The following is a 23,611-nucleotide window of genomic DNA, read 5'->3' on the forward strand; positions in this document are numbered from 1 at the left end:
GGTATATCTGGCAACGACTCTTTTGGCTGTTGCTTTGAACTAGCCGTTGCCCCCCTCCCAATTACCCTATCCCCTCCCAACTACCCCATGCCACCCCTTAAAATTTTCATTATAAATATTCTTCATTTCAATTCTTTTTCCACACAAATATTATCATTTCAATTCTCACACTCTCTTTTAATATCACATTCTCTCTAAATATTTATAATTATTATATTAGTTGGAGTTGAAGTTTCAATTATTATATTAGTTGGAGTTGAAGACTTTTTGAAGATATTATAACCTTCAATTATCATCTTTTAATTCCGACATTTGGTATATGTCTGCTTTTACGCAGACGTTCGGTATATTCGTTCCAACTTTAATCTCTTTTTATTTTCGTTAATATCTATATTTTTATTTTTTAGTATCTACATTTGTTTACTTACATTAATTTTGTAATTTATAATATTTGCATTGCTTGTTTTAATTTTTTAATTTAAATTATGGATTTTAGAAAAAATAGTAGTGGTAAAAAATCAAGCTTTGGTAAGGTTTTTCGTAGAAATAAAAAAGTAAGGCTAGTACTAGTTCATTACCGCCTACATTTAATGAAACTTCTTTATCACAATCTAATGGTTTCGATGTTGGTATTGGTATGGAATTAGATAATGAGACCCTAAGTAGGCGTTATAATAATTTTGAGGAAGACTTACCGGAGGAAGATGATATAAAAGAACAAGAGTTAGGTGATACTCCTACCCCTACTTGTCCGGTTACGGAATTACCGGAACACGGTGAAGAACTTTCCCCTTTATCGGAATTTACTAGGGCCAAAGGTACCGAACGTACTAAAAGGTCTTTAGTTTGGAAATTTATGGAGCATGGTAGGGTAAAAGGTATTGTTACTTGTAATAAATGCAAGAATATTTTTAAACATTTGACCGGGAGGAAAAATGGCAGGGTTGCTAACTACGCATTTGATGAAATGTAATAAAGAATTTATTCGTCGAAAAAATGAGGCTAAGGCAAAAAAAGATGGTACAACATTTGTTATGAATCTGTAGGAGGTAATGTGGTTCAAACGCGTTTAGACATGTTTAACCCGGCTGAAGCAAGTTCATCATCGACATGTAGTGAAGATGTAGATAGAGAAGAACTAGCGAAAATGGTTGCTGTTATGGGTTTGTCTTTTAGTTTTCCTTCGCATTCCGGTTTTATTCATTATATTCAACGAGTATATAATCCCTCTTTTAAAGTTTTTTCACGAAATACAATTAAAAATGATATTTTTAAATTTCAAGCTGAACATTATCATTTTCTTCGTTGCTTATTTGATAAATTTGATGGTAGAATATCTGTTACTTCTGATATGGGTCGTAGTGTTGTCGGTAGTGATTATTTTACTGTCATGGCTCATTGGATTGATCACGATTGGAACATGCAAAAAAGAATTATTGCTTATAAATATGTTGACGAGTCTAAAACCGGTATGTATATAGCTAGTACAATAGCGGAGAGCATGAAATATTTTAGATTTATTGGTAAACCCATGGCATGCACATTAGATAATGCTTCTAACAATTTGAAAGCTATTGACGATTTGAAAACTAGATTATGTCCTATGGATGAAGATCATTTTCATGTTAGATATTCTGCACATATTTTAAATTTGATAGTACATGAAGGTGTTCATTTGTTTGGAGATGGTTGTCTTAAAGTTCGAATTGCTTGTAGTTCTATTTTTAAAAATAAAAAGAAAGGGTGTAATGGATGATTTTAAACGTAAATGTAAACAATGTGACCTTCCATATAGAAAAGTTCCAAAAGAAATTCCTACTAGATGAAATTCTTTGTTTCAAATGCTTGAAGTTGTGTTTATTTATCGTAAATCTATACAATTAGTTTATAATTCTTATAATGAGGATGTTAGTTTAATGCTAGATGAAGATGATTGGACTGAAGTAGAAGAACTTTGTAAATTTTTGAAAACTTTTTATCAAGCTACGAACACAGTATCTGCTGAATATACTCCAACTATTTCTTCTGTGTTAGTAACTATTACTGCTATTTCTAAAATACTTGCTGAATATAAAAAAATATGCCCTTACAAAGAGGTAATCGAAGCTATGGTTGAAAAATTTTAAAAATACCATTTTCTATTCCACAAATTGTTTTGACAACTAATTTATTCAACCCATTTTATAAAGAACATGGTACAGTGATGTTGGTTAGAAAATTATACAACAATTTAGAAATTGGACCTCATGAAAAGCCATCAGTTGACACTTGTGCTAGTATAGTATTTACAGCTAGGTGTTTATATAACTTGTATCAAGTTATGGAACAAAATATTGGGCCGATCGAACCTCCTACTTCTAGACGTAGATATGATGATTTAGATGACGAGATGAGCGAAGAACTTGGTCTTCAATGTTGTAGGAGTAATGATTTTGATTCGTATCTTTCGCAAGATCGGGAAAATATTAGAGATGAAACTGGAAAACAACAACTTTTATCGTGGTGGAAGACCCGTATCAGACAATTTCCAAAACTTTCAAGGATGGTTCGAGGTTTGCTATCAACTCAAGCTTCTCCAGTTGCTTCGGAGCAAGCTTTCAGCGCAGGAAGATTTATAATAGGAGATCATCGATATTCGTTAGCAAGGGATGTTTGGAGATTTCGGTATTATTTAGAGATTGGATCAATGCGGAACGAATAAATTTTGGGCTCCCTAAATTACCGCCCCATGTTGAAGATGAAATAGATGAAATTTTTGAGGCAAATAGTGATTATGGAATGGAAGCAATGGAGGAGCAAGTAAAAAGACCAATTCCGGAAGATTTAACCGTCAAATAAATAGAAAAGTTATGCCAAAAATTATAGACAATTTACATAGTAATAAGATTCTACAATAGAGATCTAATTCAAACAGAACCCTTCCTAGAAGGTGGCTGCGTAGATTAAATTTTCGTTTAGTATCTTTGTAATAAATGTACAACGTATGAAATTTGAATAAATATAACGGCTATTCGCCTAATTTTATTTTAAAATTTGTGTTTTGTTTGTTGCAATTATGGAAAAAAAAAATTAATACAAAACTTTATAAAGTTCGCAAAATTTTTAACTTCTTAAACTTATTAAAAATATTATATTAACTTAAACTTGTATTTTTTAAGTTAAAATTTTAAACTTTTTAAGATATATTAAAACTTAAACTTATTAAAAAAAGTTAATAAATTATATAAGTTATTATATATATAAAACTTATATATTAGTGCCACTAACTTAAGGCCATTAAGTTATATATATATAAATTAAATTAAAATTTTAAAACAAAAACTGTATTACTGTACTAGTACTGTGTCATCTCTTTCGGTAATTGCGGTATCACTCCGGTCCAAACCGGTAGCAAGCGGACCGGTGCGAACAAGGGGAAAATTCCGGCATTTCGTTTCAGGTAACACCGGTTCCGACAGCAAAAACGGTATGGAAGTTCCGGTACCGGTTCCAGATCCGGTTAAATCGGTCCGGCGTTACCGGTTCCGGTCCATTGCCAGCCTTAACATACATACCTTGTACATATATGCTAAAGATCTTATGATTGCCCACAGTCATGACCTGCTAGGGACGAGCTCTTATTCATGTACTATATTAGCGTGGTACCCGAGCGAACTCTTATCTATGTACTAAACCGGCATGGTACCCGAGCCTACCAATGAATCATATCAACCAATCCCGTGAAGATGTCCAAATACCGGTATATTCTAGAATAATAACCGATATCACAATCACAACCAGAATGAGAATAAGAAATCATACTTGTACGGTCAACATCCCTTTAATGTAACCTCATTAATGTGATTTAAACCTAGGATATCATTTATCAGGTACATTCCTTAAGTATTCATTTCAACAAGGCGAAATGGTCTACTTGACCCTTGTACTTGTTCGAGTGGATACCTCTACTTAGACTTTTGTCATCTGAACCCCTCAAATCATCAAAACACAAGATTTTGAACCCCTCGTATCATGTGTGTAGCTTATTCGCCCTAAAATAAATGACACTCAGATCCACATAACATAAATCAATGTCATGTCATAATTATATTTAATTATTTTTTAAAATTATTAATCAATAATATTAAATAGAAAGCAAAATATTATATTAAATTTATCTCGCCTTCCTCCATCTCCCCCAACCCACAATCATCGACACCACCATCCCTACAATGACCATCACCACCATCTCCACCTCCTTTATCCCACAACCTACACACAACCTTCCACCACGACCAAATTCCCTCACGCCATTTTTCTTTGCTTTTCTCTTCCACACAATAATTAGAACAACAATCAATACTCCATCCATTAACAATATCAAAAAACACTCACCTCCAATTTCATCTTCCTTGTTCCACATCAACATACACCACCGGCCACTGCCGTCTGATGAACTAATGCAGATTGAAGCAACATGTTGAAACAATATTGTCATGGTAAGGGATATGTTGAAGAACATGGTTAGATTTGGGGAATATGTGCGGTTGATATTATTTGGCTTCGTTGATGTTGAGCAGGTCAAATGAGATGAAATTTGTGTACTCCATGAATAAAAGATTGATAAATTTAATATTTTTTCTCTGGAACAAGAAAAGGATTTTGTTATTGAAAGAAAATGATGCAAAATCAAAAAGAGGATTTTTTAATTCTATTCGTGTAAATTAATTCTCCGTGGATCTCTGCTTTATATTTATGGAGGATATTTTGTAGTGTGATAAAGAAGGATTTTGCAAAAGAATGATTAGTAGAAGACAAAGAAGAACAAAAATATAATTGAATAAAGATTTGGACAAAAAAATTGAAAGGAGTAGAAAAGTCAAGAAAAAACTCTTTTTTTTGGTTCAATAGTGGTGAATTAAAATGAGGAAGAAGATGATTCTTGAGTCGAGAAAATGATATTTGGTGCCTTTTCAGAAGGTTCACACCCCTTACACGTGTATTACACGCCCTTTCATCAAATATGTCACATAGGATGTCATATAAAAAAAGTGTTTAAAATGTTGTATTCTGATGGGTTGAAGGGTTCAAATGACAAAGGTTTAAGTAGAGGTGTCCACTTTACAAACTCGGACAAGTACAAGGGTCCATCTGATCATTTCGCCTTACAACAATAGACAACCGCCCATATACATGGTCAACTCAAGTTAATCAATACATGTAAGCAACAATCATACTTTAACACACTAAATCACAAGTAGATATGAATCATTCGTTCCATTAATTATAGCACGTGCGAAGACTAATTCTCCGCTTATTCAAGTAAGCATTATCAAGCCATATTCATTAAACTCAAGTAATCATTTTAGGAGTGCACGTTCAACCAAATATAGTCTAAAATACAGTAATTCATTCATTAATAATCTCCCTTTATTCATATCGAAATCGGGGATTCCACTATTATCTAGCAACCCTTACATTCAAGTCATTACTAGGTTCAAGACCCTATTCTATTAACCAATCATTCAACTTTATTTAACCTACAATCTAGCTTTAGTTGTACCCTTTTATACCTTTTACTTCCTAACCCTTAGCTTAATTGACCGTAGATTCTTAAGTCCCCGGCTCCTTGGATCATAATCAGTCCTCATCACTAGTCTTAAGCAAAGATTATCCCATATTCCAACAACACATAATACCCAGTTTATCGTCTTATGATAATTAGGCTAAATAAGTAGATTGTGAGCTCACACCATCTCATTGTCATCTATATTCACATAAAAGTCATATTACAATCCACCATAGTCATACAAACACAAAACATCCATCAAGGATTCATACATTCATGGTTAGAAAAAAAAAGGATTTATACATTAATATATCAACACACAATTAGGTCCTTATTACATTAAATTCATGTTTTATCCACTCAAACTCCATACCCGCATGCCTAAGCATGATTTCCCTTGTCAGTCTACATTATGGATATGATTACTAACCATAGTCTACTACTCATAAACCATAACCTACCTGGGCGTCAAGCTGCTGCAACAAGTAAGCTATGCCATGGATGATGTTCCTTCTTCTTCACATTTACCAAGGCTAAATCATCTAATAATAAAAGTTACGAGAGTAATTAACTAACTATACTTAAACAAAAACCTTGGAAATTCAAACCCACTAATTTTACCCTCAGTTGTGGTCTACAACATCATTCAAGGGTCAATTACTTATCAAAATAGTTTCTTTAAGCTTAACCTAACTCCATTAATGGATTTTTTAGGCTAAAGGTTCCACCTTTATTAAATTCAAGGTCCCCAGCTATCAATTTTCATGCTTTAGAATCACTAATTGATGCCAGGGATTGTTAATTAACAATTTAGAAGTGATTCTAGGTGATATTAACCTAACCCATAGGTTTTCCCCAAAATATTCTAAACTTAGGGTTGAATCCCCCAAGAATATCACCATTAAAGGTTGTTCTAATGATTTTAGGATGTTAAAAGATTGAAAAATGAAGAAGATGGCGGAAGAAACTTACCTCAACGAGGAATTTCCAACCATACTAAGAGAAAATTGCTCCTTTAGGGCTTAGGATTGAAATTTTGGAGTTTGAGGGTTGAATTCGGTCAAAAATGGGTTATAAATTGCTGTAGTGTCGCCATAGTGACATGACGTCGCTATAGCAACTTGACCCGCTATAGCGCCTTTAGCTTTTTCAGCATGGATAGTCTTCAGAGAAATAGTTATAACTTTTAACTCTGGTAGCAGATTGTTGAACGGTTGATTGCGTTGGAAAGAAGACTCAGAGATCTTTAATTTGGTGGGTATTAGGACCCATAACACCTTATATTCTAGGAGTGGTCGTTTGAAGTTGACCCTAGTTTAAACTTAGCCCGAAACTAAATCTGTAAGGATACTTTCAACTTAACTTTGTGCTAGGGGTATTATATGACCTTAGTACATATCAAATGCACTCATACTAAAAAATAATGATCCTAACACATATGATGAATGAGATTCGTATACCTTTACTGCAGATAGTTTTAGTAATGACGGAATTGGTCGTTACATCAAATACCAATTTATCACCCGTTCGTTCCCGAATGAGCATTGGGTGAAGAGAAGTATAAATTAGTTATTTCCATCACCAGTCGAGGAGGTAACGTCTAAACTTAGAGAAAACTAAACAATTATTACATCTCACTATAGCAACCCAATCCCCTATAGCGACATGCTTGTTGCTATAGCGGCATAGGCGAGGCAGAAACTAAAAAATCTTCCCAAACCACTCAATACTCAAATTTTTGACATCTCAAACTAACCCCATTATGTTAAACACTATGTCCAGAGTTCTACTAACCCGAACTCCATTTTGAAAATTCCTACGTGTTCTTTATTGTCGTTGCTAACATAAAATCAAACTAAACTTTATTATATCCACCCAATCCATTTTTGGATTGTCCTAGATCATACCTCGCTCAGATTTCGTCCAAGACTAGCTTAGCGTGAAAATTCTAACTCCCAACCCTAGGAGAATCTTAACTCGAGAAATTACATCCTAAGCGATGGTAATATCACAAAGTACTACGCTGTGTTTTCCCCTCGAGACATCTACCTTATAGCCCTTTCACCCTTCCATGATCAATATATAAGAATCGGTTCTAATTTTCATTGCTTGTATCCTTTTAAGCGGAGTCAAGTGACATCTACTTGCCTAGTTTAGATACCAGTTGGAATTAAGAGATACCAATTGGACCCAATCCAATCAACAACTGAATAATCGTACGAGAGGGAAGAAAGAAGTGCCACAATTTCCTAAAATACCTCATAGCTTCCCGAAGATTAAATGTGGATGTCAGCACACCAATCCACAAGACTCTACTCGACATTTACTCTTGTACTGGGAGATTGGTACCCTAAGCTCTGATATCAAATTGTCACGACCCAAATTACCAGATCGTGAGGGCACCTACTTTAACCTACCTAGATAGGGGAATCCCTTACTACCTGTTCAACATAACATGTGGAAATCTTCGTTAAATAGAAATAACCAACCTTTATTACAACCAGTGGTCAGGAATGCGCTCGCATTGTCGGATAATGCGATGATGCGAAGCAATGCGAGCCTCTCTCGCTGTGTGTGGCTGATGCAAGTGCATCATGTTGATTTTATTTTTAGGGTCAATTTTAAATTAAAAAAAGAGTCACTTCACGTTGATTTTATATTTAGGGTCAATTTTTTTTTTTTAAAAAAGTGTCTACTGCGGTGACTACCACTGCTGCAATTTTCTAAGGTTAACTTTGAAGTCCACCGCTGCGACTTCTTTTTCACTGCGACTACCACTATTGCCCCTTCTTTTTCTTCACTAATTCACTTTAATGATGTGCTCGCATCGTTTCACGCTTTGCGTAATGTGTGATGTGGATCCTTGTCGCTTTTTTCCACACCACGCTTCCCTGAAAATTGATTACGACTATTTTATTACAAACAATAAGTGTGGAAATGTAAACTACCCCTAGGAACTAGTCTAAACAGGTACAAGAGCTTCTAATCAAGAATGATAAGACTGGGCACAACTTTCACTAGGAATGAGACGAGTAGAAGCTGCTGAAGGATCGCTATCCGGAACAATCATGAAACCAACACTGATTCATGCAAAAGACGATACCCCAAAAAGGGTATAGCAAGAGCAATATCATTACAAACAACACGTACTGATACGTATCACCGGCCGACCAAGATTAGATCACGTAAGCACAATATAGAAATCACGGAAAGAAAACATGACAACTCATATAACAATTTAATTCATAACACCTTCCTCCACTTATGCTATCTTTATCCCCTATTTTAACTAAGAGTTTTCCATTCTTATTCCCGTTGATCATTCATCACCTTCACATCAAGTGTCGTCCATCCTAACTCTCACTTGTTTGATCCCAATAATTATTAATCATGGTAAATGATTAATAATCATCACCTAATCATCACCTTGTAACAAATACAACGATGAGCGTACATTATGATAAATTCTTCAAGTTTATGCCACTTAGGCTTTTCAAGTAACTCTACAACTGTCACGTCCCAAAATAATCTCTCGATGTGACTGGCACCCACTAACACCACTTGTCAGGAGAACCAATCTTCCTTACACTTTATCATATAATAAACTCTAAGGTATCATATATACAACTTCAACGCATCAATAAATAGGGAATATTAGTTTAACAAAATTCCATAAGTAACTATAAATTCAACAATCACTCGAGAACTAATTCTTTGTCCCAAATCTCACACTAAGACCATGGAGCATCTAAAATAGAGTTACATGAGTTCAACCTTCGGGCATGCAAACCCAACGAAAAGAAACATAACTAGATAGATAAAGTTGAAACGAAAGCCTCCACGAATAATGCGAAGGTTCACCTTAGGAATAGAATCCTTATGAAGGAACCGTCACCCACTAGCTTCGCCTTGTGCGGTAGTATCTGCAGATATGTAAGTAAAGAGTGAGCTATATATAAATATAACTTGGTAAGATCATCGGCTCGCTACTTTAAGTACTCCAGGACAAGTATTAGAAAATACTACAACACCAAGAACATAAAGTTATTACACACAGGAATTATATAATAATTAGGTGACCAATGAGATCCAACAATCCTTCATCAAGAATCATATACCTCAATACAATTCATACAAAGCACTTATCATAATTTGTAAGTAAAGTAATTAGCTAACATCAGGAGTTTCGGAAACAAACACAACGCGTATCAGGGGTATACACAATACCCAAGGAAGCATACACAATGTGCCATATCCAATCAACAAGCATACACAATACTCAAGGGAAGCATACACAATGCCCAATATCAAATCAACAAGAATACATAATGCTCAAGGGAAGCATACACAATGCCCCATGTCAAATCAACAAGCATAAACAATGCTCCAATCTCACAATATACAATCATATCACATCACAAAATAATTTATAACAGGGGAATTGGTATTCTTAAACATAAAGTATATACGGCTGGCCTTAAAGATCGTCGATTCTGCCAAGCACACGCTCGTCCCAACATATGGACCAGGCAGATAAAAATATATTTTAAAAACAAATTTGAAAAGCAAGCACCCAAAGCTTGAAGTCTCACTTATCTCGCTAATAACAAATTCCCCAACTTTGCAATGTGTAGGACATCAACCAAACGACACCAATGGAATCAATCTAAACAAAATATTAAATTACAATATCAGTTATGCTATTCGGGGCCAAGTCTTAACATCCCTAACTTTTAAACTTAGAACTAAACCTTAATATCTCACACCTCATATATTAAATTAGCAATTATAATGTTCCAATATGACTGTCCTAACATGATACCAACGATAAGGAAAAGGAATTTCCAAACAAAGCTTCAACTTTGCTTACTGTCAATTACTCCCAATGTTGAAATTGTGTTTTTTTTTTCTGTTCATGCTAAACACGTTTGCATCGTAATTATTCCGATTCTGGAAACCATCACCATCACCAATTCAACTTGATTTTCCATTTTTTTTTCTTCCGCAGTAATACAACCTAATTCCTTCTTCTCATTCTCTTTTTTTTCAACTAATTAACATTAACTCACCCATTAATCAATACTTAGTCGTTCATTTAGTAGAAAACAAAGTGATTTTCATATCTTGGCAAAGAAACTTTTTTTTCCTCTTTTGCATTGTTTTTTGACTCAACATGCACAACCCAAAAGCCCCTCAACCGCTCTTTCTTTCCTTCAGAAATAATGGGATTAAATACCCTAATTTTTACTCCTTGTTGGAACTGAAACGTAAAAAACTGAACAAGGGGAGTGGGTGTGGCCCACTCCTTTTAAACTCTTTTGTTTAATATTAATAATATGGACAAATTACCCATTTATCCCTCATTAAAAAACGTCCAAGTTATTACATTTTCCCCCACTTAAAATAATGTTCGTCCTCGAATGTGACAAGAGTCATACAAGAAACGTCAAATGAGTAAGGACATCTAACTCGCACGGACAAGTGAAAAACAAGATGAACTATGAACAACCTAGGTAGCTCAAAAAAATAAATAAATCTAAAAACACACCAATAAATTCTCAAACAATAGAAAAGCTGCCAATAGTAACATTCTCAGCTCATGCATCATGGACAGTAGCAATAAAACACAAACACCCATGATCAACCATTTGACGTGCCCTTACATAAAATATTATCTTTTCTTGAGTCACAACAGTCATACTTTTCCACACTAAAGCTGGGTATAAGCTTAACATAATCAATCAGAGCATAACATAATGCCAATCAATTCTTATTCATAATCACATCAAAGTCCGTCATTGGTAACACAAATAGATCAACTATGGTGTCCCTGCGTTAAACAGATATCATACAATCTCTATAAATTCCATCCACTGATAAAGTGTTCCCCACTATGGTTATGACCATATATGGCACAATAACGGTCTCAATTCTTCTCTCTTAAGAATAAAGCAAAATATGAAGATAAAAACGAACACGTAGAACAAAGATCAATAAGAGAATATCCCTCGTGAGAGCTAACAATATAATACCTGTGACTATTGCATTAGATGTCTCGCTATCTTGTCTAGCCATCTCGGTGGTCCATCCCATGTCTGAGCAACCTGTGCACCCTGTCGATTCTGTCCATAAGCACCCTGTGGAACAACTCTAGCCGGCTGAGCTTGGGCTTGTGCTCCTACAACATTCCCTTGCACCTGAGTAGTGGCTTGACCAATACTTGAATCTCCCTTAGGAGAAAATTTAGCAATATGTTCCTGCTCACCATAAGTATAACAAGCCCTATTTGTTCCGTAACAACCACTGTGAATTCTACCACAATTGGAACATCATAGATGTTGACTTGATTGATAGGAACTGTTACCCTTCCTCTGCATATGTTGTTCTGTCCCACGGACTCTGACTGCGTAGGCCTGGACTACCCATAATAAAAACTACCATTTCTCTCAGATTGAGCACCACTAAACACACCTGAGTTACGTGTTTTTTTGTTTTCTCGATTAATCCTTTCCATCTCATAATAGGACTCAGAACAGAGAGCTGTGTCAACCACCTCAGCATAAGATCCATTACGCACATCTCGTATCACTGGACCACGATAACAAGCCTCAAGTCTATCCACAAATCGTCTCTCTCTCTGATCTGCAACCAAAGATGGAACATACCTAGACAACTCAGTGAACTTAGTTTGATACTCAGTAACTATCATAGATCCCTGCCATAGCTCATTAAACTGGCATCTCATGTCAGCTTGTTTGCTGAATGGAATAAATCTGTCCATAAACATGGGTGAAAACTCTGACCAAGTGATCGGTGGGCTTGTCTGCCCCTCAAGACGGAAGTTCACCATGCCTAGAGAGACCTTGAGAACAGAAAAGCGGTAAATTCTACACCACGAGTCTCTTTCAATCCCAAAGTTGTCAGTATCTTCTCACAATGATCTAAAAACTCTTGAGGCTCAACAGAAGATGGTGTAGCATCAAACTCTGGCGATTTAAGATCCATGAAATCCTTAAGATCCTTGGGTTGCAACCGAATGATCAACTGGTTGAGGTGCTTGAGGAGTCGCAACATTCAACTGAACTTGTGCCTGTGTTTGCGAAATTGCCTGAAGAGCTGGAGCTCGACCTTGATTAGGCACCACTGCCTCAAGTACATTCAACATTCTTACCACAATGTCTGCAGGCAATGCAATAGTAGGCTATGTTGCTCGGACTCGGCTGTTTTGCCGCCGAACCGGAACGGGTGCTTCTGCCGTCTCCGCTTCGGTCAACCGATTTCGGAGACGTTGACCAAAATTAAAAAGAAATTTGAGTGGAAACATTGAATAATTAATCGGAAACTAACCTGAAAAAATCCCGATCAACGACTACCGGAACAGAGACGGCATTGTCGATGTGCCATCGCCGGAAATCACCGTCGACGTCGCCGTAACTCATCGGAGCAGTTGTTGGACCACCTCAGGGTACCGGAAATCATCATCGTACCACCTCAGGGTACCGGTTTACAATGGCGGTTGTCGTACCAGTTGTCGGAGCAGTTGTCGTACCAGCTGTTGTCGTACCAGTGGCCATTGTCCTTAATTCTTATTATGTATTTTTTTTTTAATAACTTATGTAGAATTAAAATAGCATGATGGTAATAGACTAATTAAATTATTTGATCATTAGCAGCTTTCAATTTCAATGGCGTCTCACTCTCAATCTACTAGTAGCAAACAAAAGGACAGGATGGAATTATGGTACACAAGGACCGAAAAAAGATGCGGTGGTTTGTAATTTTTGTCGACGTACCATAAATGGCGGCATTACTCGATTCAAACAACACTTGATAGGTGGAAACAAAAAAGTGAGGATATGTCAATCTTGTCCGGCAAACATTAGGGATGAAGTAAAGGCATTTGTTGATAGCAAAGCCGCAACAAATCCAAAGAATCAACAATATATGCCATCATATTATATCGTTGTTGATGATGATGATATGAATGAACTTGAGGAAATGATACCTACCTCCAAATATCAAAAAATGTCTTCGAGTGGTGTTAGTGTATCATCCTCGGCACATGTGATGAAAGGTCCTATGGATAAGTTTTATCCACAAAAGCCACAACATAACATCAGCTTTGAAAAGACAGGAGTAGGAGGAGGACGAGGAATTAATGACACAAAAAATCTTAAGGGAACGGGCGGTAAATGCTTTCGCGGTATGGATGTATGATGCGGGCCTCCCATTTAATTGTGTTAATTATGATTCATTTGCTAACTTTACAGAAGCGGTAGGACAACATGGCCCGGGAATGGAGCCACCTACCTATCATGAAGTTAGAGTTTCTCAATTAAAGAAGGAAGTAAAGAAAGTTGATGAACTTGTTGAGAAGCACAAGGTGCAATGGCAATAGTATGGTTGTTCCATCATGATGGATAAATGGACAGCTCGTAATGGAAAAATGATCATTAATATTTTGGTCAATTGTCCGATAGGGAGCATCTTTCTTGGTTCTGTCGATGCTAGCAATGAGTCCACCACTGGCACTAAGATGTACAGCTTGTTTGAGAAGACAATTGAGGATATTGGATCGGAAAATGTTTTACAAGTTATAACGGATAATGCTAGTGAGAATGTAAAAGCGGGGGATCTTATGAGGGCTGTGTACCCACATATCTATTGGACTCCATGTGCTTCCCATTGCATCAATTTGATGTTGCAAGACGTATTCAAGATTAATCCATATGCCTCAGGTAATAATCAACGCCTCTTTTTTTTTACTTATTACTAAAGTGTGAATATTTATTAAGCTAATAGTTGATATAATGTCTTTTACAGTTTTTAAAAAGGCCACAAAAGTGGTTTCTTACATAAGTCAAAGGCCATTGTTGTTGAACTTGATGTGAAAATTCACCAATGAGAAAAATTTGGTGAAACCGGCCAAGACAAGATTCGCAACGGCCTTTTTGACTTTGGAGGCAATGTACAAACAAAGGAAGAATTTGAGAACCTTGATCATCTCCAATGAATGGAGTTCTAGTAAGTTTGCAAAGGAAGTTTTGGGGAAAGAAGTTTCCGCCATTCTTTATTCTGCATACTTTTGGAATGATGTAGTCAAGGCTCTTAAAGTTTGTGGTCCTTTGGTCTCGTTCCTTTGCTTGGTAGATGGGAAAAAAGACCCTCAATGGGCTATATGCTTGAAGCAATGGATAAAGCGAAGGAAACTATTCAAAGGGGGTTTGATGGAGTTTCGAGGCATTACGAGAAAATCCTCGAAATAATTGATTCAAGGTGGACTGACCAACTCAAGCGACCGTTGCACTCCGCCGGGTATATTTTGAATCCGGGATTGTACCTTTGAATCCGGGATTGTACTTTAAATCAACGATGAGTGAGGAGAAAATTGCTAAAGTGTGGGAGAGTTACTACACTTGTGTTGAGACAATGGTCCCCGATCTTTCCACACAAGATTTACTATTTGCCGAGCTTGCTAAGTACAAGAGTGCGGATGGATTGTTTAGTTCTGGTCAAGCTGTTAGAGCTAGAGACGCGAGGTCACCGGGTTAGTGAATTGGTTTAGTTATCTTTATTTTAAAGCACCTAAAGTTATTGACTTTTTTATGCTTATTAACCTTCAATTTTTTTTTATAGTTGAGTGGTGGTCCCTATTTGGGAGCGGAACTCCAAATTTGCAAAGATTTGCCATGAGAGTTCTGAGTTTAACTTGTAGTGCATCTGGATGCGAGCAGAATTGGAGTGTCTTTGAACATGTGAGAACCAAGCAATTATTCTTCGAATCTAATTAGTAACTACTTTATTATGTACAAATTCATTCCAAGAAGAGAAATAGGCTTGAGTTATCGCGTCTCAATGATCTAGTGTACGTTAAATACAATAGAACATTGGCATGTCGCTATGATATTCGCGATACCATCGATCCTATTATGTTGGAAAATATTGAAGATGCGAATGAATGGTTACTTGTTGGCCCCGAAGATCAAGAAGATGAACTAGTGTTTGAGGAAGGGGATCTTAATTAGGGTACTGTTGCTATGACAGCTGGGGCTGATGATGATATTGTCTATGGTCTTAGGAGAAAGTCAAGGTCAAGGTCACTTGACAAGGGGAAAGCGACAAGTTCAAGTCAGACTCGGGCCCTAGTTGATGAAGAATCCGAAGAGGAAGACGATAAGGGACAATATAATGAACTGCATCTCGGATTTGAAGATTATGCAAACCTTGAAGAAGAGAATAGACTTGTTGTATGGATATTGAATTGTTGAGTCATTTAAGTTCTAGATTTTTAGTATCTATCTACTATATATTTTTAATTCTTGACTTGAAATATTTCCTAATATATTAGTGTTATTGAAATTTTGATCATTTATATATTATTTTAATTTTTTATATTAATTGTCGCCGTACATTCAAATGGCACTCGCCTTGCCGCTCGCCTCGCCGCGTGGCGAAGCGGGGGCCTTGTCACCTCTTGTCGCCTTTCGCCAAACACTGGCATGGCCACAGCGTGGGAGTGCTGGAATTATTCTGTCAGCTGGTCATGTGGTGCATGGCCTCTGCATTCCCTTGGACAGCAATTTTTCTCTCCGTTTTGTATTCTTTTCGACATTCCTACCACTTCAGCTAAGTCCCAAACTATATCATATGTCCGTTAACACGTCCCTAATACATCGTTATCCCCAAATAAGTCCCAAACACTTCGGCCTCGCATTAACTACAACCATTAAGCCCTTAAATTAGTCCAATCTGGTTCTAGAGCATTATGAGGCTTTGCCATTTTTCTGGGTAAATAATATATTTTATGTATGCTGTAGTTGTGAACTGTGATGGACATCTAAAATTGGTATCCTAATAAACCTTAAAAAATCATCTATACAAGTTAGTATGTCATGTGAGTTCCAAGATATGTAGAAAAGCATAAAAACAGTCAGTTTGAGTCAACATTATTTTCCCCTCCAAGAGCTTCTGCTGCATTATTTTAGAATTTCTCCAGATTGGGTGCTGTATTACACACCATGCTCCCTTAATTGTACTTGTTTTTAGCTTTCCAGCAGATCCTGCATGACATCAGGCATTACCCTGAGGACTTTTATTATCAGCAAAATGAAATTCAGATATTGTTTTTCATTTCTTTTGGGGAAACTTTCTATAGTTGTTCATTCTTTTGAAGTCACTAGATAACTGATGAATCTTAGGGGTGTGGCCCACTTCGATTTGCTTATTGTAGAAGTAGTACACTGTGGTTGACCTGTCATTGATCTGTGATTTAAGAAATTTGACGCCACTGACCTATGAATGTTCACCGTGAAGATAGAAACCGAAGCAGATTGGTCAATGTGGCGAGGACTCATTTGCTAATGAGGAAATTAACATATTCACTTACTTTCCTGTTCATACAGCACAGGAACATTTTAGCTGTTTTGATGGAGAAAAAGTAAAAAGTAGGAGAGAAAACGTTGTACCACATTCTGTTACCCTCAGGTCTGATCTTTTGTGATTTGCAAATCAAAGTGCGTTCATATATGTAATGACATCTTTTGAGAAAACCAAAATATACTCATGTTTATGCTCTTCAAAACTAAAAGAGACTAATGTTTCTCCTTTATCAAAGAAACCATGAACCATAGTTGCTAAGTTACCAAGCCGACTCAACTTTTCCGTGTTTATTTGTACCATGATATCCAGCTAAGAGTGGTCTTCTTAGAGAAGTTGGTTATGCTCTTAAATTGCAGAGTTTAGCTCATCGATCAAGTATAGTACTTACGTGAATTTTGTCCTTCATCTGCAGGAAGCCCAATTATTCTCACCAATTGAGTACCCAAAGCCAGATGATGCTGTATCTTTTGATATATCGACCTCGCTGTACAGGTAATGGTCTGTCACAAACATTTTCTGATTCTTTAGTTGGGCTGTAGGTGATTAATTTGTTCATTTTCCCTCAAGTTATATTATACTTACATTTCCCAGATGAGAAAATGAATTTATAGCAAGTAAAATGGAATAGTTTGGTTAAAGACGAGGTGACATGATTAAATGTGTTTATTTGTTGATGCACAGTTTCACATAAATTTTTTTTTGAATGGAATGGTGAAGCAGGAATTGTGATCTCTCAAATGAACAAGTTTCTTGAGAGCAAATCAGGAATTATTTAGCCAACTGAAATCTTATTTTTGTCATCATGTGAGAACTCTCGATTATGGTTTGTGATTACATCCTGGTTAATTTTGTTGTTTAATAGAAGGTTGCCATCACGGTGGAACATATCACATCACCGTGCCAAATAAAATTACTTATATTTGTGAGGTAAGATCCATCGGTTGGAGCTGTATGTGTTGAGTAAGGACTAAAAGATCTTTCCTTTTTAACCCCGTCTCTTGAGTGGTCAGACCTTCTTTCATATCAGAACTGCTGATTTTCCTTTCTAATGTCCTTCCTGTAGGAGCAACACAAATCATGATCATAACCAACCATCTCATCTTCATCTGAGAGACCCTACCATTCCAGAAAATGTCAACTTGCCCAAGTATGCTGGATCTGAGGCACGATATTGTCCTGCACGAGTTTATGAGTAATATTCTCGTCTGAAAATAATTTTTCATTTCCTTCTCTGCCATACATCTGTTCAATTATCCTCATCAAATTACTAGGTACATACCGGATGAGACCGGTGACTTAAAGTTGCAGATCAATGCTCAGAACTGCTTGCACTGCAAGGTAATGCTGTCTTGTGTCCCTGGTTCAGTCCTCCTGCACTGAGTTAAAGCTGTTACATCTTAAAGCCATGAAAGTTGTTTCAGATACCTATGTAGACATCTCTAGGCTGCAATAATCCACAAAAGATATTGTGCATCCAGAAAGCTGACAGGGTTCTTGCTGATAGTCATTCAACGAGTCTATTGTTCACTTGCTTAGCTTATGCTCATATACAACTTGATGATGTTTCATATTGGCATCCAGCTTACAATTAAAAAAATTTGTTATCTTTCAGGCCTGCAGTATCAAAGATCCGACACAGAATATTGAATGGACAGTCCCAGAAGGTGGAGGCGGCCCTGGTTACACAATCATGTAGATGATCTTCAGCAACTCATGAACTGCTAAAAATAGATTCTAACCCTGTAAGATGAATAGAAAAGTTCAAAAGAAAATGACGCTCTTCTTGCTCGTACTTTATCTTGGATGCTATACGTTGCTGGATTTAAATAGATTCAAGAGCGAGGAAATTAAGAATAAGGCTGTGTGGCCAAAACATTTTGAATGTGATGGTGAGAACCATTTTGATCTTTCCTTGAAGTATTTGCCGATATTGTGGGAAAGAAGATATATAGATTAAGCAACGTGTTATAAATATGGGCAATACAAAATAGTATAAAGCAAAAATGGAGACGAGTTATTGGAGAGAATACTTCTTATTTGTTTCTTCTGTGTTAATTACTGGATGAGAAACATCTCTTTTATGGGGTATGAAATCATCTAATGTTACAACTCTTTATGAGAGTATTAATAAGATCCGTTATATAAGTATTATTATCGTACATATATATCTAAAGGACATTTACTTCGGTTAATGAATACAATGAATTTATAACGCTCATCCTTGGGTGTCTATTAGAAGATAATACGTCTTTAATTTTCTAAAATCAAATTTTTGGTGGACCCTTGGGCCTCTTTTATCATATCGAATCTATACAAAATAAATGGAGCAGCCCCAACAGAAACCCGGTCCATGACAAAAGCAAAAAAACAAAATACATGAAAAATTAAAAGGAAAACAAAGTAGATGGAAGAAGGAAAGTGAAGTGAAGCGGTTGTCTCGAAGCTTTCATGGACTGTTGAGGCTCTCTTCATCGATGTTGGAGTTTCAGCTGCGATGTCGATCTGCTACTTCCAGGTACATTTTCAATCCACCAAGCCAAATAGATTTTGTGAGGCTGTGAACCAAACGAACCTCAGAGCAAAACCATTTCCTTGATATGATTTTGACTATTAAAATTATACACCTTTTGGGTAGGTTCCATCTCAAGACATTCCATAAGCTCTCATTGGATGCTATGGTAACCGATCTTAGTCATGAAGATTTCTTCAAGGTGTAGATGTGCACAGTTAACTCCATCGTCTCAAGGTAAGGTTCTAGTTATATCTGTACAAGATTAACAACTTCGAGATGTCTACGATGTTGGTCTATTTAATAATCTTTTTCTCCATTATTTAAACAGGTTGAACCTCACAAAAAAGTTAATACCACTGCCTGAATTCAGAAGTTATATAACTTGAGTCAAATAGGTTAGTTTATAGCTAACATATCTCATTTTTGATGTGTTTGTAGTATGGATCTTGTGTTTTCTGTTGTAACAAATCTGCTGAATGCCTACTATCTTTAGATTTCAGTCGCATGATTTGTATTGCTGTGCATTTTGTTTTTGACCTTCTGAAAACGTAGCTTTGGAACTCTTTGCTTATCTATGTTTAGTAACTTTCTTGCTCCAGTGAGTATATCTGCAAAATGACTAGCTTAATGGACCTGCAAAATAGAATACAATATTAGCTAAAAAATCCGCCACTTGATTTCTCTCTCTCATGGTATGAGTGAAAGTAATCTCTACCTTTTACCTCCATTATTGGATCCTCCTCATTTCCATGCTAATGCCCTATTGGATCTTCCACCCATTTTCAATGATCCTTTCATTCCTAATGAATATGTTTCTAACACTAAGGGTTGAAACTTTTGTCTCAAAAAATCTATTGTAATGACTTAATTTAGTGATTTTTGTGCGATTTGACCATTTTACCCCTCCCTATGATTGCTTTGTGGTATTTCTGGGGTATTAAAATGATTGACATGATTTTCAATGCATTTCAGTGTGATTTGTGCGAGTTTGTGACTTTTGGTGGCTAAAAAGGTTCATTAGTTGACTTCAGTTAACATTTATTGTTCTGTATGTCGGGTGGCAAAACGAACAGTGCCAACAGATTCAAAACATCGATTTTAGGATGGTAACATGGTGTTGCTTTATGACTTTTGTATCTTATTTCGACCCTTGATTCAGAAAGTTGTGAAATGGAGTCTCGGGAGTCAATTTTGTGAAAAGGCTAATTTTTCAAAAATCTGATATCGCCATTGAGTCCAAGCGTCGAATTTAGTAGGTAGGATAGTTCGTTTGCGTTATCGGAATTCCTAATGAATCCCGAGGGGTCCGCGTGGACTTGGAATTTTTTAAGTCTCCAGCTGATGCACTGTAGCTAGTGCGAAGGGCCGCTTTAGCGGCCATATGGCGCTTAAGCGGCCTTGCCAGCCTAGCAAGTGCCGCTAATGCGCTAGCCTTTTTAGTGCCACTTGTCTGCTTAAGTGGCCTAGCGTCAGTGCGTGGGTACCCCTTTAGCGCTGCTGGGTAATATAAATACCCCCTTTCTCGATTCTTCCCCTATTTTTGACACTTGAAGCTTTGGTTTTTAGAGTTTTTTTTGGGCGATTTCTTCCACTTTCAAGCTCGGGTAAGCCCCAAATTCATATTTCAATTATTTTTCTTTGACTTTTGTTATTTAAAGCTTGGAAAACTTGATTTCAAAAGCGGAATTTGAAAATTTTGGCCTGAAGGGCCTAAATTAGTAATTCTTTGATTTAAACCCCAATTTCAATCCGTTTTCACTTGGGTTTTGTTATATGGCTTCCTTTAATTATGGGTAACATATTTTTTAACTAAAAATTTCAATTTTATCCTTCTTATTTGAAAATTCCGTTTCGGGGTTCCGTTTGATTCCGACCCAGAAATGGACAAAATGGTTATCGTTGGCTTCTTTTTAACACATAGATTTTATATTTGTATGTTTTAGTTGATTTCAAGCCTGTTCGCGAGGGGAAGGCTCCATGTTGAAGGCTTTCAGACCCTGTTTTTTCCTTTAGATGTAGGTTATGTCTTAGCTTTCTTCAGATTGGGTTGGGTAGTTAATGTTGATATAAAATCATGTTATGGGTATGGGAACTAATCATGAAAATGACTTTATTATTATTTTGTGCCCGTCTGGGGGCCTATGTTGTTGTTATTTGGTGGATTTGAGACATTATTTGTTATGTGTGATTGTGTGGGGTCTTATATGATTTTCTTGGCCTGATATTCATGTAACTGGTTGTTTTCTTCTTGGTGGAAATTGTCTAAATTGAGAATTATGTGGTATTAAATGACATATTATGGTATATCTTACTCTATTGGTATATTGATTTATATTGGATCATGGATGGTTAGCTTATTGAGTAGATTATTGGCTCATGTGCTTGGTATATTGGTTGGATTTGAAATTCTCATCTTGGTTGGTTGTGAACATTACATGCTCATATTATATACATTCATATACTGATTTTTCTGACAGAAAGCATGTCATCTTTAAAACACCTTGCCGATGTATGTGCCAGACAGGAGTTATGAATATTGGATTGGTATTGGATATTATATTTGTATATGTGTTGACGAACCCTCGAAGGATCCTACCTTGGGAGAACAACTCAATAGGTTTATACAGAGGTTGTACGACAACCTCATGCATTACATCATCTGAGTGTGAGTGTGATCCTATAGTGATCCTATCCTGACTGTTTGAAAACTATGGTAAAGAAAATAAGGGCAAGCCTATGGTATTTGATGCACATTGATTGGAACTTCTCTTCCGAGTGTGAGTGTCTCTTGGCTATCCCTGCATTTCATTATTTCATATGAGTAAGAGGGACATCTTTGTTGTGAGGGCACATGAGTCATATTGCTAGCTGCTTATGTGTTTGGGTAGTGTAACTTGTACATATGCATGATTGTTTGTTGCTAATGTAATGCCATACCTCGATCCGACATTGTTGTACTTCATGCTTATACATAGTTGGTTTTGAAAAGTGAGATAGGAGGGGGGGAGGTGTATTCTGGTTTGATCGTAAAGTGTTGATTGACTGCCTTGAATAACTTAGAATCTCCTAGTTAAGCGTCTTTTTTGTTTTGTTATCTAAGGACATGCAAACATTCTAAGTTGAGGGTGTTGATGTGTTATAGAAATATAGCACTTTCTCTGCTTAAAACTCTGAAAAAATGCAAGTTTCTTAGGTTGTTTTTTAAATATGATGCATTTTGGGTATATTTTGTAGGAAATTAGGTTTTGGATTCTAAGTTCATGAAAAAGATAAAAACTAGAGTTTTAGAATACTTAATTGATCAATTTTGGGTATTCGTGAAACTTTCCATATTGTATGTCACCAAAGCATGTGATGAAAGTTGAAGATTTGAAGCTTGGTTGCAACTGTTGGAAAGCCTGACACTTTTCTATGTCTATATGTGGAACACATGTAGCATATGTGGTCTATATGAGACTCAGGTAAGTGCTGGAATGGAAGATCCAGAGAGTGAAAGAGCTAAAAAAGAACTTCTGACACCTACCTATGGCAACATGTGGATCGCATGTAGCATGTGTAGACCACATATAGGCAAAACATGTACCAGAAGTTCAAAATCTCGAGAGCAGAAGCTGCAGGAAATTTTTCCTACACACGTAGGTGTCTACATGCGCCCAACCTCATGTTGCATATGTCACATGCGCCCAAAACCAGGCCGTATGTGGCCACCGACCCTTATTTTTGTTCTTTTCCTTCCAGGCTTTGATTTTAGGGTTTCCTCCTATACTATAAATACCCCTTATGTGTTTTTCTGTAGAAGTTACGTACACTTGATACGCACAAATATATTGTGATTTCGAGATTCAATTTTGGTCTTGAAATTCTCATGTTTTGATTTCAGTTGATTAATTCTATTGTGGTTTTAGGTTTTTAATTATTATTATTGTGATCATCTTATACTTTCGATCATAAATGTTGTTGATTACATAACAAGCATGAGTGGCTAAAAACTTTTATATAGGGTTGTGGAAACCCTGGTTGATTGATTTAGTAGGGTGATATGCTATAGAAATATAGCACTTTCGACGCTTAAAACGAAGAAAATATGCAAGTTTCTGAGGCGTTTTTGTTAGATGTGATCTACTTTGGGTAAGTTTTGCAGAAAACCACGATTTGGATGATAAGTTTATGAA

General features: G+C 36.4%; 1 protein-coding gene and 1 long non-coding RNA gene across 2 annotated transcripts in view; both read left to right on the top strand.

The window, feature by feature from the left end:
- Positions 1–19,086, top strand: part of LOC107863689 (electron transfer flavoprotein-ubiquinone oxidoreductase, mitochondrial) — a 51,907-nt gene extending 32,821 nt beyond the window's left edge. The window contains exons 14-17 of the mRNA XM_047408439.1: positions 17,340–17,419; positions 17,991–18,119; positions 18,199–18,265; positions 18,540–19,086. Of these exons, the coding sequence (XP_047264395.1) occupies positions 17,340–17,419; positions 17,991–18,119; positions 18,199–18,265; positions 18,540–18,623 (360 nt within the window). The 3' untranslated portion in view covers positions 18,624–19,086. The remainder of the gene's footprint in view (positions 1–17,339; positions 17,420–17,990; positions 18,120–18,198; positions 18,266–18,539) is intronic.
- On the top strand, positions 3,191–15,713 carry LOC124896716. Its single transcript, XR_007053106.1, has 2 exons — positions 3,191–15,095; positions 15,185–15,713. It is a non-coding gene; the product is annotated as an uncharacterized LOC124896716 (long non-coding RNA).
- Positions 19,087–23,611: the final 4,525 nt, after the last annotated feature.

Source organism: Capsicum annuum, chromosome 3 (assembly GCF_002878395.1).
Source record: "Capsicum annuum cultivar UCD-10X-F1 chromosome 3, UCD10Xv1.1, whole genome shotgun sequence".
Classification (NCBI taxonomy): Eukaryota; Viridiplantae; Streptophyta; class Magnoliopsida; order Solanales; family Solanaceae; genus Capsicum; species Capsicum annuum.